At 42.6% G+C, this 12,795-nt stretch overlaps 1 protein-coding gene across 8 annotated transcripts in view; it reads left to right on the top strand.

The window, feature by feature from the left end:
- CERS3 (ceramide synthase 3) overlaps window positions 1-12,795 on the top strand; it is a 125,304-nt gene that overhangs the window by 51,720 nt on the left and 60,789 nt on the right. For all 8 annotated transcript variants that reach the window (XM_042941157.1, XM_042941156.1, XM_042941161.1 and 5 more), the window contains one exon: window positions 10,929-11,047. In XM_042941157.1, coding sequence (XP_042797091.1) covers window positions 10,929-11,047 — 119 coding nt within the window. The remainder of the gene's footprint in view (window positions 1-10,928; window positions 11,048-12,795) is intronic.

The raw sequence follows: 12,795 nt of genomic DNA, 5'->3' as shown, positions 1-12,795 counted from the left end.
TCTGATGATTGTGGCACCATTGATATACATTGCACACATTTTTAAAGTCTTCACTGGGATGGCTTTTGTGAGAAGGGGCACTTTATTTTATCCAAGGCCTCAACACATTCAGAAATGTGCTGTGCTCCTACGATGCCCCAGAGATAGAATTTTTAGGAAAGTCAGAATTCTATTCACAATACAAGATGCACTTAATGAAATGTTGTAGTGCACTGCTTGTGTGCATAACATTAAAAAAAAAAAGGTTTTGATGTAATGGCTGTAAAAAAGATAGTGTCTAGGCAAGTCTAGTTTCATTTTCCCACCATAGTTAAAATGAGAGATGGAATACAAATGTTTCAAAAGTGGTACACCCTCTATGATGACTACAGACAGCAATCACCAGTAATTTTGGAAGTCGAGAGTGTATGCTAACACAGTTTAGGATAGGTAGATTTTTTTACACTTTATTTATTTTGAGAGAGAGAGAGAGAGAGAGAACAGGTGAGGGGCAGAGAGAGAATCCCAAGCCAGCTCTGCAGTACGGAGCCTGATGCAGGGCTTGAACCCACGGACCGTGAGATCATGACCTGAGCTGAAGTCAAGAGTCGGTCAATTAACCGAGTGAGCCACCCAGGCGCCCCTAGGATAGGTAGATTTTTAAGGGCGCTGAACTTTATTTGCTGAATTCAGTTTCATGATAACTGTTTCTATTGTTGGTCTGGTGGGCTCCCTGCCCAAAGAAGGCATGTGGAAGTCTGAGCACATAGCATGAGGCATCATGTCCAGAATAGTTCACAGCTAGCCAGCACTGTCTGTAACTTATTCTGCCCTCAGCTTCTGTCCTGGAATTCTTTGTTTTTTCTAAAATGAGGACAGTCTGACAAGCCATTTCCACGTGTTCTTTATTTTCACCTGCTCTAAATGACTGCTGTTGTTTAATTCAGTACTGTTGTTACTACTGGTGATGATAGTGCCCACACATCATTTCACATTTCTTGAAATGTGTTTATGAGAAATTGGGACTCTTTCAGAGAGTCCCTATTATTTTTCTCTCTTTCTGTTTGAGGACAACGAACTTGGATAATACCTTATATAACACATAAGGAAATGTGCTATGCTACCCATCACTTGATATACTTGTTATAGCAAAACCTTCAGGTCAGCTTTTAGGAAATTTAAAATTATGTAGAAAATTTTATCTTTATCAAGTTTCCCTGCTGTGGAGAGAAAAGAGCCATGTGACAGTTGAAGAAGTACTAACATAACATCTTGCACAATTTTCTGTGCATTGGAGGTATTGTTTTATATATCAATAAGAAAATACTTCTAGAGACTTTTGTTTGCAAGAGGATTCTATCCTAATAATATTAGAGTGTATGAAGCCAGTATTGTCAAGACTGACGTTCAACCAGATTCATCTGTGCTCTAAAACAGAAAATAAATTGCTTCAAATCATGTTCGAGTGCTATTTCTAGATGCAATTTATTAAGCAGATATCTGTAGAAATGATGGGATAATAAAATTAAATTGTTCCCAGATTTGAGAAGATTCCAGTATGAGAGCAGGGACTTTCTTTTGCTCACTGCCGAATCTCCAACATCTAGAATGGTGCATGGCACTTGTGAATAGAGGCCCACTAAATATTTTCGAATGCCTGAGTATATAAAACTTTTATAACAGTCACACTAGACCCAGAACTCTTTCAGTCATCAAGCAAATAGGATATAGTGCTGCAGCATAGCAGTATATGTCCTACTGTGGACCAACCAACAGCATTTGAAGCATGTCCTCTGTTTCGAGGAATCAATTCTTGCTTGCAAAGTATTTCAGAAGTAAAGGAATGCTTTTTCTTAAATGATTTTCAGCCCATGGTGTCCTTTCTGGGTTCAGCCATAATCTCTGGCACTGATGTAGCACAGGATAGTTTGCACAGCACGTTTTCCCTCAGGAGCCCCCAGATCCTGTAACCATCCCCGTGAGGTGATGCAGGAAGCAAGGACTTATGCTGTTAGCACCCCGTTTCCACAGGGGGTCAGAGGAAGTGCTCCGGGCTACCCAGCGATGAAGTAGCAGAACTGGGTCCTCTGCTCTCAGTTCCCTGCCATATTTTGTTATGGAAATACTGTGTTCTTGCTTCCTGTGAGGGAGTTTGATGTGCGTGGGGCTCGTGGGCTAGGGAATCTAGACTTCCAGAGTTGTCCAGCATGAGGTCCTCGCTGTGAGAGCAGAGGGATTGGACAAAAAGGCCAAAGATGTCCATCTCCAGATGTGTTCCTGCGCCTCCATTCAGTTCGCACCGCAAGAGGGGGACTTAACAGTGCAAATGTCTGGTCACCCCCAAGATAGATCCCCAACAAAGCCCCCCTTGATGTGAGCCTAGCCACATTTTCCCTCCTTTCCTCTTCCTATGTTTCTACCCAGCCAGACTTCTTTCTGTTCCTCAGGCTTCCCTGTGCATCCACACTCTCATCTCCAGATGACCTCACGTGCTGGACCCTCTGCCAGGACACTTCCCTTCTTTATCCTCTCCTTCTCAGGGCATTTTTCAGGGTCCAGCGTATGTGTGACTTCCAGGAACTGCTTACACAGAGTTAGGTCCCGTGGTATCCTAATCTTCCCCTGTCTTAGCACTCTTGGTATTTGATTGGAATTCTTTTGTTTTATTTTCTTACTTCCTCACCAGACAGACTGTACCCTGTGAAAGGGAGGCCCACATCAGGGTTACTCATTTGGACCTCCAATGACTGGCATAAGGCCTGCAAAAAGTAGACACCAATCAATGGTTTTGCCAACTCAGTCTCCTCAAGAGCACAAAAGCAAAACAACAACAAAAAACAACAGCAGGTGAACCCTTAGCCTATAAAAAGAATAGGTATTAGATAGGGCAGTTTACCAGAGTATAATATGGGCTATATCCTGTTTTTGTTTTGTCTTGTTTTCCTTCTTGCAGATTAAATCACAGGTAGCAATTTAGTAGGGACATAGAAGCTGCAATTAGTCTTTTGCCAGTCTTTAGCGTGAGAGCTTCGTTTTGAATTTTATCTACTGTTACCTTGTGCGACTGAACAATTATGCGAATTATGCACAACAACATAGCAGAAACTGTATGACTGAACACAGACTATTGGGTGTCCTGCCACTGGGGAGGCTTTGTTCGGCCCTTGCAATGTTGATCCACAATTGGTTTTTTTGTTGGGTTTTTTTGTTTATTTTTTGGTTTTTGGTTTTTTTTTTTTTAATGTTTATTCATTTTTTGAGAGACAGAGAGCCCAAACCAAGTGGGGGAGGAACAGAGAGAGAAGGAGACACAGAATCCGAAGCAGGCTCCAGGCTCTGAGCTGTCAGCACAGACGCGGGGCTCAAACCCATAAACTGCGAGATCATGACCTGAGCTGAAGTCAGATGCTTAACCGACTGAGCCACCCAGATGCCCCCAAAATTGATTTTTTTTTTTTTTTTTTTTTTCCAGAAGTTATTTTTTTTTTTATTTTTTATTTTTTATTTTTTTTTTTTGTATTTTATCTTATTTTTAATTTTTTAATGTTTATTTATTCTTTTTTTTTTTTTTAATTTTTTAATATATGAAATTTACTGTCAAATTGGTTTCCATACAACACCCAGTGCTCATCCCAAAAGGTGCCCTCCTCAATACCCATCACCCACCCTGTCCTCCCTCCCACCCTGCCCTCCCTCCCACCCCCCATCAACCCTCAGTTTGTTCTCAGTTTTTTAACAGTCTCTAATGCTTTGGCTCTCTCCCACTCTAACCTCTTTTTTTTTTTTTTTTTTTTTCCTTCCCCTCCCCCATGGGTTTCTGTTATGTTTCTCAGGATCCACATAAGAGTGAAACCATATGGTATCTGTCTTTCTCTGTATGGCTTATTTCACTTAGCATCACACTCTCCAGTTCCATCCATGTTGCTACAAAAGGCCATATTTCATTTTTTCTCATTGCCACGTAGTATTCCATTGTGTATATAAACCACAGTTTCTTTATCCATTCATCAGTTGATGGACATTTAGGCTCTTTCCATAATTTGGCTATTGTTGAGAGTGCCGCTATAAACATTGGGGTACAGGTGCCCCTATGCATCAGTACTCCTGTATCCCTTGGATAAATTCCTAGCAGTGCTATTGCTGGGTCATAGGGTAGGTCTATTTTTAATTTTCTGAGGAACCTCCACACTGCTTTCCAGAGCGGCTGCACCAATTTGCATTCCCACCAACAGTGCAAGAGGGTTCCCGTTTCTCCACATCCTCGCCAGCATCTATAGTCTCCTGATTTCTTCATTTTGGCCACTCTGACTGGCGTGAGGTGATATCTGAGAGTGGTTTTGATTTGTATTTCCCTGATAAGGAGCGACGTTGAACATCTTTTCATGTGCCTGTTGGCCATCCGGATGTCTTCTTTAGAGAAGTGTCTATTCATGTTTTCTGCCCATTTCTTCACTGGGTTATTTGTTTTTCGGGTGTGGAGTTTGATGAGCTCTTTATAGATTTTGGATACTAGCCCTTTGTCCGATGTGTCATTTGCAAATATCTTTTCCCATTCCGTTGGTTGCCTTTTAGTTTTGTTGGTTGTTTCCTTTGCTGTGCAGAAGCTTTTTATCTTCATAAGGTCCCAGTAATTCACTTTTGCTTTTAATTCCCTTGCCTTTGGGGATGTGCCGAGTAAGAGATTGCTACGGCTGAGGTCAGAGAGGTCTTTTCCTGCTTTCTCCTCTAAGGTTTTGATGGTTTCCTGTCTCACATTCAGGTCCTTTATCCATTTTGAGTTTATTTTTGTGAATGGTGTGAGAAAGTGGTCTAGTTTCAACCTTCTGCATGTTGCTGTCCAGTTCTCCCAGCACCATTTGTTAAAGAGACTGTCTTTTTTCCATTGGATGTTCTTTCCTGCTTTGTCAAAGATGAGTTGGCCATACGTTTGTGGGTCTAGTTCTGGGGTTTCTATTCTATTCCATTGGTCTATGTGTCTGTTTTTATGCGAATACCATGCTGTCTTGATGATGACAGCTTTGTAGTAGAGGCTAAAGTCTGGGATTGTGATGCCTCCTGCTTTGGTCTTCTTCTTCAAAATTACTTTGGCTATTCGGGGCCTTTTGTGGTTCCATATGAATTTTAGGATTGCTTGTTCTAGTTTCGAGAAGAATGCTGGTGCAATTTTGATTGGGATTGCATTGAATGTGTAGATAGCTTTGGGTAGTATTGACATTTTGACAATATTTATTCTTCCAATCCATGAGCAGGGAATGTCTTTCCATTTCTTTATATCTTCTTCAATTACCTGCATAAGCTTTCGATAGTTTTCAGCATACAGATCTTTTACATCTTTGGTTAGATTTATTCCTAGGTATTTTATGCTTCTTGGTGCAATTGTGAATGGGATCAGTTTCTTCATTTGTCTTTCTGTTGCTTCATTGTTAGTGTATAAGAATGCAACTGATTTCTGCACATTGATTTTGTATCCTGCAACTTTGCTGAATTCATGTATCAGTTCTAGCAGACTTTTGGTGGAGTCTATCGGATTTTCCATGTATAATATCATGTCATCTGCAAAAAGCGAAAGCTTGACTTCATCTTTGCCAATTTTGATGCCTTTGATTTCCTTTTGTTGTCTGATTGCTGATGCTAGAACTTCCAGCACTATATTAAAGAGCAGCGGTGACAGTGGGCATCCCTGTCGTGTTCCTGATCTCAGGGAAAAAGCTCTCAGTTTTTCCCCGTTGAGGATGATGTTAGCTGTGGGCTTTTCATAAATGGCCTTTATGATCTTTAAGTATGTTCCTTCTATCCCGACTTTCTCAAGGGTTTTTATTAAGAAAGGGTGCTGGATTTTGTCAAAGGCCTTTTCTGCATCGATTGACAGGATCATATGGTTCTTCTCTTTTTTTTTGTTAATGTGATGTATCACGTTGATCGATTTGCGAATGTTGAACCAGCCCTGCATCCCAGGAATGAATCCCACTTGATCATGGTGAATAATTCTTTTTATATGCTGTTGAATTCGATTTGCTAGTATCTTATTAAGAATTTTTGCATCCATATTCATCAGGGATATTGGCCTGTAGTTCTCTTTTTTTACTGGGTCTCTGTCTGGTTTAGGAATCAAAGTAATACTGGCTTCATAGAATGAGTCTGGAAGTTTTCCTTCCCTTTCTATTTCTTGGAATAGCTTGAGAAGGATAGGTATTATCTCTGCTTTAAATGTCTGGTAGAACTCCCCTGGGAAGCCATCTGGTCCTGGACTCTTATTTGTTGGGAGATTTTTGATAACCGATTCAATTTCTTCGCTGGTTATGGGTCTGTTCAAGCTTTCTATTTCCTCCTGATTGAGTTTTGGAAGAGTGTGGGTGTTTAGAAATTTGTCCATTTCTTCCAGGTTGTCCAATTTGCTGGCATATAATTTTTCATAGTATTCCCTGATAATTGTTTGTATCTCTGAGGGATTGGTTGTAATCATTCCATTTTCATTCATGATTTTATCTATCTGGGTCATCTCCCTTTTCTTTTTGAGAAGCCTGGCTAGAGGTTTGTCAATTTTGTTTATTTTTTCAAAAAACCAACTCTTGGTTTCGTTGATCTGCTCTACAGTTTTTTTAGATTCTATATTGTTTATTTCTGCTCTGATCTTTATGATTTCTCTTCTTCTGCTGGGTTTAGGCTGCCTTTGCTGTTCTGCTTCTATTTCCTTTAGGTGTGCTGTTAGATTTTGTATTTGGGATTTTTCTTGTTTCTTGAGATAGGCCTGGATTGCAATGTATTTTCCTCTCAGGACTGCCTTCGCTGCATCCCAAAGCGTTTGGATTGTTGTATTTTCATTTTCGTTTGTTTCCATATATGTTTTAATTTCTTCTCTAATTGCCTGGTTGACCCACTCATTCGTTAGTAGGGTGTTCTTTAACCTCCATGCTTTTGGAGGTTTTCCAGACTTTTTCCTGTGGTTGATTTCAAGCTTCATAGCATTGTGGTCTGAAAGTATGCATGGTATAATTTCAATTCTTGTAAACTTATGAAGGGCTGTTTTGTGACCCAGTATATGATCTATCTTGGAGAATGTTCCATGTGCACTCGAGAAGAAAGTATATTCTGTTGCTTTGGGATGCAGAGTTCTAAATATATCTGTCAAGTCCATCTGATCCAATGTATCATTCAGGGCCCTTGTTTCTTTATTGACCGTGTGTCTAGATGATCTATCCATTTCTGTAAGTGGGGTGTTAAAGTCCCCTGCAATGACCACATTCTTATCAATAAGGTTGCTTATGTTTATGAGTAATTGTTTTATATATCTGGGGGCTCGGGTATTTGGTGCATAGACATTTATAATAGTTAGCTCTTCCTGGTGGATAGACCCTGTGATTATTATATAATGCCCTTCTTCATCTCTTGTTACAGCCTTTAATTTAAAGTCTAGTTTGTCTGATATAAGTATGGCTACTCCAGCTTTCTTTTGGCTTCCAGGAGCATGATAAATAGTTCTCCATCCCCTCACTCTCAATCTAAAGGTGTCCTCAGATCTAAAATGAGTCTCTTGTAGACAGCAAATAGATGGGTCTTGTTTTTTTATCCATTCTGATACCCTATGTCTTTTAGTTGGCGCATTTAATCCATTTACATTCAGTGTTATTATAGAAAGATAAGGGTTTAGAGTCATTGTGATGTCTGTATGTTTTATGCTTGTAGTGATGTCTCTGGTACTTTGTCTCACAGGATCCCCCTTAGGATCTCTTGTAGGGCTGGTTTCGTGGTGACAAATTCCTTCAGTTTTTGTTTGTTTGGGAAGACCTTTATCTCTCCTTCTATTCTAAATGACAGACTTGCTGGATAAAGGATTCTTGGCTGCATATTTTTGCTGTTTAGCACACTGTAGATATCGTGCCAAGCCTTTCTGGCCTGCCAAGTTTCAAAGGAGAGATCAGTCACGAGTCTTATAGGTCTCCCTTTATATGTGAGGGCACGTTTATCCCTTGCTGCTTTCAGAATTTTCTCTTTATCCTTGTATTTTGCCAGTTTCACTATGATATGTCGTGCAGAAGGTCGATTCAAGTTACGTCTGAAGGGAGTTCTCTGTGCCTCTTGGATTTCAATGCCTTTTTCCTTCCCCAGTTCAGGGAAGTTCTCAGCTATAATTTGTTCAAGTACCCCTTCAGCACCCTTCCCTCTCTCTTCCTCCTCTGGGATACCAATTATGCGTATATTATTTTTTTTTAGTGTATCACTTAGTTCTCTAATTTTCCCCTCATACTCCTGGATTTTTTTATCTCTCTTTCTCTCAGCTTCCTCTTTCTCCATAACTTTATCTTCTAGTTCACCTATTCTCTCCTCTGCCTCTTCAAGCCGAGCCATCGTGGATTCCATTTTGTTTTGCAATTCGTTTAAAGCGTTTTTCAACTCCTCGTGACTGTTCCTTAGTCCCTCGATCTTTGTGGCAAGAGATTCTCTGCTGTCCTGTATACTGTTTTCAAGCCCAGCGATTAATTTTATGACTATTATTCTAAATTCACTTTCTGTTATATTATTTAAATCCTTTTTGATCAGTTCATTAGCTGTTGTTATTTCCTGGAGATTCTTCTGAGGGGAATTCTTCCGTTTGGTCATTTTGGAGAGTCCCTGGCGTGGTGAGGACCTGCAGTGCACTTCCCCTGTGCTGTGGTGTATAACTGGAGTTAGTGGGCGGGGCCGCAGTCCGACCCGATGTCTGCCCCCAGCCCACTGCTGGGGCCACAGTCAGACTGGTGTGTGCCTTCTCTTCCCCTCTCCTAGGGGCGGGATTCACTGTGGGGTGGTGTGTCCCGTCTGGGCTACTTGCACACTGCCAGGCTTGTGTTGCTGGGGATCTGGCGTATTAGCTGGGGTGGGTAGGCAAGGTGCACGGGGGCTGGAGGGGCAGGCTTAGCTCACTTCTCCTTAGGTGATCCGCTTCAGGAGGAGCCCTGTGGCAGCGGGAGGGAGTCAGATCCGCTGCCGGAGGTTTGGCTCCGCAGAAGCACAGAGTTGGGTGTTTGCGCGGAGCGAGCAAGTTCCCTGGCAGGAACTGGTTCCCTTTGGGATTTTGGCTGGGGGATGGGCGGGGGAGATGGCGCTGGCGCCTTTGTTCCCCGCCAAGCTGAGCTCTGCCGTCCGGGGGCTCAGCAGCTCTCCCTCCCTTTGTCCTCCAGCCTTCCCGCTTTCCGAGCAGAGCTGTTAACTTATGACCTCCCAGACGCTAAGTCGCGCTTGCTGTCGGAACACAGTCTGTCAGGCCCCTCCGCTTTTGCCAGCCAGACTCGGGGGCTCTGCTTGGCCGGCGAGCCGCCCCTCCGCCCCGGCTCCCTCCCGCCAGTCCGTGGAGCGCGCACCGCCTCGCCGCCCTTCCTACCCTCTTCCGTGGGCCTCTAGTCTGCGCTTGGCTCCGGAGACTCCGTTCTGCTAATCCTCTGACGGTTTTCTGGGTTCTTTAGGCAGGTGTAGGTGGAATCTAAGTGATCGGCAGGACGCGCTGTGAGCCCCGCGTCCTCCTATGCCGCCATCTTCCGGAACCCCCCCAAAATTGATTTTAAATTTATTTTGATAGGCATCTGGTGGCTCAGTCAGTTAAGCATCTGACTCTTGGTTTGGGCTCAGGTCATGATCTCACAGTTCGTGAATTCAAGCCCCACGTTGGACTCTGCACTGACAGTGCAGTCTGCTTGGGATTCTCTCTCTTTCCCTCTTGTTGTGGCCCTTCCCTGCTCGCATGCTTGCTCCCTCTCTCTCTCTCTCTCTCTCTCAAAATAAATAAATAAAAATAAAAAAAATTTACTTTGAGGTATTAGTCATCAACATTAAAATCCCTGGTGATTTCACATAAAAGCTCTGTGTGTACACTTGGACTCTGGGAACCATCAGCCAGAGCTTGTTCATGGCCGCACTCTTGGGGGAGGGCATGTGCTTTTCTGTCCACTGCATCTGTAGCTCCTGCTTGTTTCCTCCACACTGAAGCTGAGGGCCAGTATGAAATTTTATTTTTTCTAGTGACGAGAAAATGGAAATATTTCTTGTACTGGTGTTGGAAAATGAAAGATCAAGAGAGCAGGTGTTTCAGAAAATTACAGAGCTAATTTCTCCGTGCTGGCTGAAAGAACTGTGGGTTTAATGTATAAAACCTGCCTGTGTGAAAAGAATACAACTTCCAATCCCACCACGAAACAGACCTGGTCCACTCAATCATGTTTGTTTCTTGTCTGGCCCAAGGAGAACTTCGAGTTTATGACCTTTGGGCTAATCGATCATCCATATTATTTCCAGATTTAAATAATAATTTCTGCCTCCCAGAAGAGAAGCCATCATCACTATTATATTCTGCAATCTTTACTTTTTTTTATGATTGGTATTATTTTGAACTCATTTGAAATAGGCTCTACATCTGATTAAATGTGAAAGTGATGGCCAACACCTGTTTGTGTCTTTCCTGTATTATCTTTTGGAGCCATCAGAAAGATCGTGTGAAAGAACAGAAAGTGCATTACCCTAAGTTCTTGTCCTTGCTTTCCTATTAACTTTAGGTCTTGGAAAACTTACTAACACGCTTGGTGTTCCAGCTTCTCATAGGAAAGATGAGGCAGTTGGATCTGATCAACATCTAAGCTATGCTTCTCTACCTGGTACCTGGGAAGCCCTCAATAAAACTTTGCTGATTGAGTGAGCTCACATCTGCAGCTTGAATGTATGGGTTGCTGCCAACTTACAGAGAATTGATCGTTTTTAGTAACTCAGAGTGCTGGGATACTAACAGCCTTTTCTTTTTTTTCCTGTGTATGTGTGTGTGTGATTCCATAAGCAAAAGAGGCAAATTCACTGTCCCAAGATCTAACACATGGTCTCTCTCCTCTCCAGTGCACAAACTCTTGTAAGCCAGTTGCACTGTCTCTTGACTGCTGGCCAATATGACTGCTCTTTATCACTTGTTCATTCATTTTATCGCCTTTCAGGCTGATATTTATGGACTGGCGAAGAAGTGTAACTTGACAGAGCGCCAGGTGGAAAGATGGTTTAGGAGTCGGCGGAATCAACAGAGGCCTTGCAGGATGAAAAGATTCCAAGAAGCTTGGTAAGTAGGACAGTTCAAGCTTTTGTAATGTCATGATTTTACATGGAGCAGGATGGTCATTTCAGAAAGAACATTGAAATTGGAGCAAAAGAAGGTTCGAACCCAGCTCTGTCACTGACCAGTTGGGTGTTTTAGGCTAGTCACCCATTGACCTTCTCTGCTTCAGTTTCCTTCTCCATGAAATGGGGCATGCTATGAACTCTCTGAAATGAATAGGACATATTATGTATTCACCTTGAAGTCCAGAAAAACAATACAAATGTCTTAACTGGTGTTTATTTTTTCTAGGGTAGAGGTTGGCCCTACTTCACAAGACTTTATCACCTGTTTCCAAGCACATTCCAATTATTATATCACATTATAAGAGCAGAAAATGAGACGGTGTCTGTTCCTCTGTCTCGCTTGGCTCCTCCCCCACCAGCCCCTCCACCCCTTGCCTGTGGACTCAATGGCCAATTCCTCTGGGTTTCCCAGTTGGTTTTAGCAGGGGAGTCAGGGTAGGCTAGGGTACCAAGTAAGATTTTTCAGAGCTGGCTACTTTGAATATGCTCTGCAGGCAGTGAGGCTGCATTGCACTAATTTTTTGTTTCATTTGGGCTCTGTGGGGGTTTTTTCCCCTCCTGTAGAATTTTGTTGTACTTTGGGTTACTCCCTTGGTGGCAGAAATTGATACCTGTGTGAAAAAGGAACACTAGGTCACCACTCTTACTCTTTTCCTCCTCTTTTTTTTTCCTTTTTTCTTTTTTTTGAGAGAGAGAGAGTGCATGAGTGGGGGAGAGGGGCAGGGAAGAGAGAGAGAGAGAGAGAGAGAGAGTTTCAAGCAGGTCCCATGACCAGTGCAAAGCCCAATGTAGGGGCCTGATCCCACGACCCTGGGATCATGACCTGAGCCGATATCAAGAGTCAAATGCTTGGGCACCTGGGTGGTTCAGTCGGTTAAGCATCCAACTCTTGGTTTCAGCTCAGGTCGTGATCTCATGACTCATGAGCTCGAGTCCCATGTCAGGCTCTGGACTGGTGGTGCAGAGCCTGCTTCAGATTCTCTCTTCCTCCCCCACTCACTCTGTCTCTGTCTCTCTCAAAATAAATAAATAAACTTTAAAAAAAAGAGACAGAGATGCTCAACTGACTGAGCCACCTAGGCACCCCCTTTTCCTCTGCTTTGCATCCAGACAAATGCTCATTTATTGGGTTGTGTTTGATTCCACACTGTATACACTAATAGCATCCCTTCCTTCTCCCTGTTTCTTACAGTTCTCTCATTGCCAGTGATTTTTACCAGATATATTATTTTATTTTAATGGTGAAGTGAATAGTGAGCTGATGTAAGAGTGTCAAATAAATAGAGTCTGAGGCTAAGCTTTAATGGCTTCCTTCAGTTTACCTGGATATTCCTGACTGATGTGATCTGGCTGTGATGCTGATCGTGTGTAGGAGTACAGCCCACGTCTTCAGGGTGTCTCAAAACAGTAATTTCTCATCACTGGCTTCCAATGGAAGTTCAATGTGAATGTCCTGGTTTGTTTTCTTTTCTTTTTTCTTAAGTGTTTATTTATTTTTGAGAGAGAGAGAGAGAGAGAGAGAGAGAGAGAGAGAGAGAGAGAATGAACGGGGGAGGGGCAGAGAGAGGGGGAGACACAGAATCCAAAGCAGGTTCCAGGGTCTGAGCTGTCAGCATAGAGCCCAATGCGGGGCTTGAACTCACAAACCGTGAGATCATGATCTGAGCTGAAGTCAGACACTTAACC

Source organism: Panthera leo, chromosome B3, assembly GCF_018350215.1.
Source record: "Panthera leo isolate Ple1 chromosome B3, P.leo_Ple1_pat1.1, whole genome shotgun sequence".
In the NCBI taxonomy this organism is placed as follows: Eukaryota; Metazoa; Chordata; class Mammalia; order Carnivora; family Felidae; genus Panthera; species Panthera leo.
Note: the sequence above shows the minus strand (reverse complement) of the source record. Positions and strands in the feature narration are given on the sequence as shown.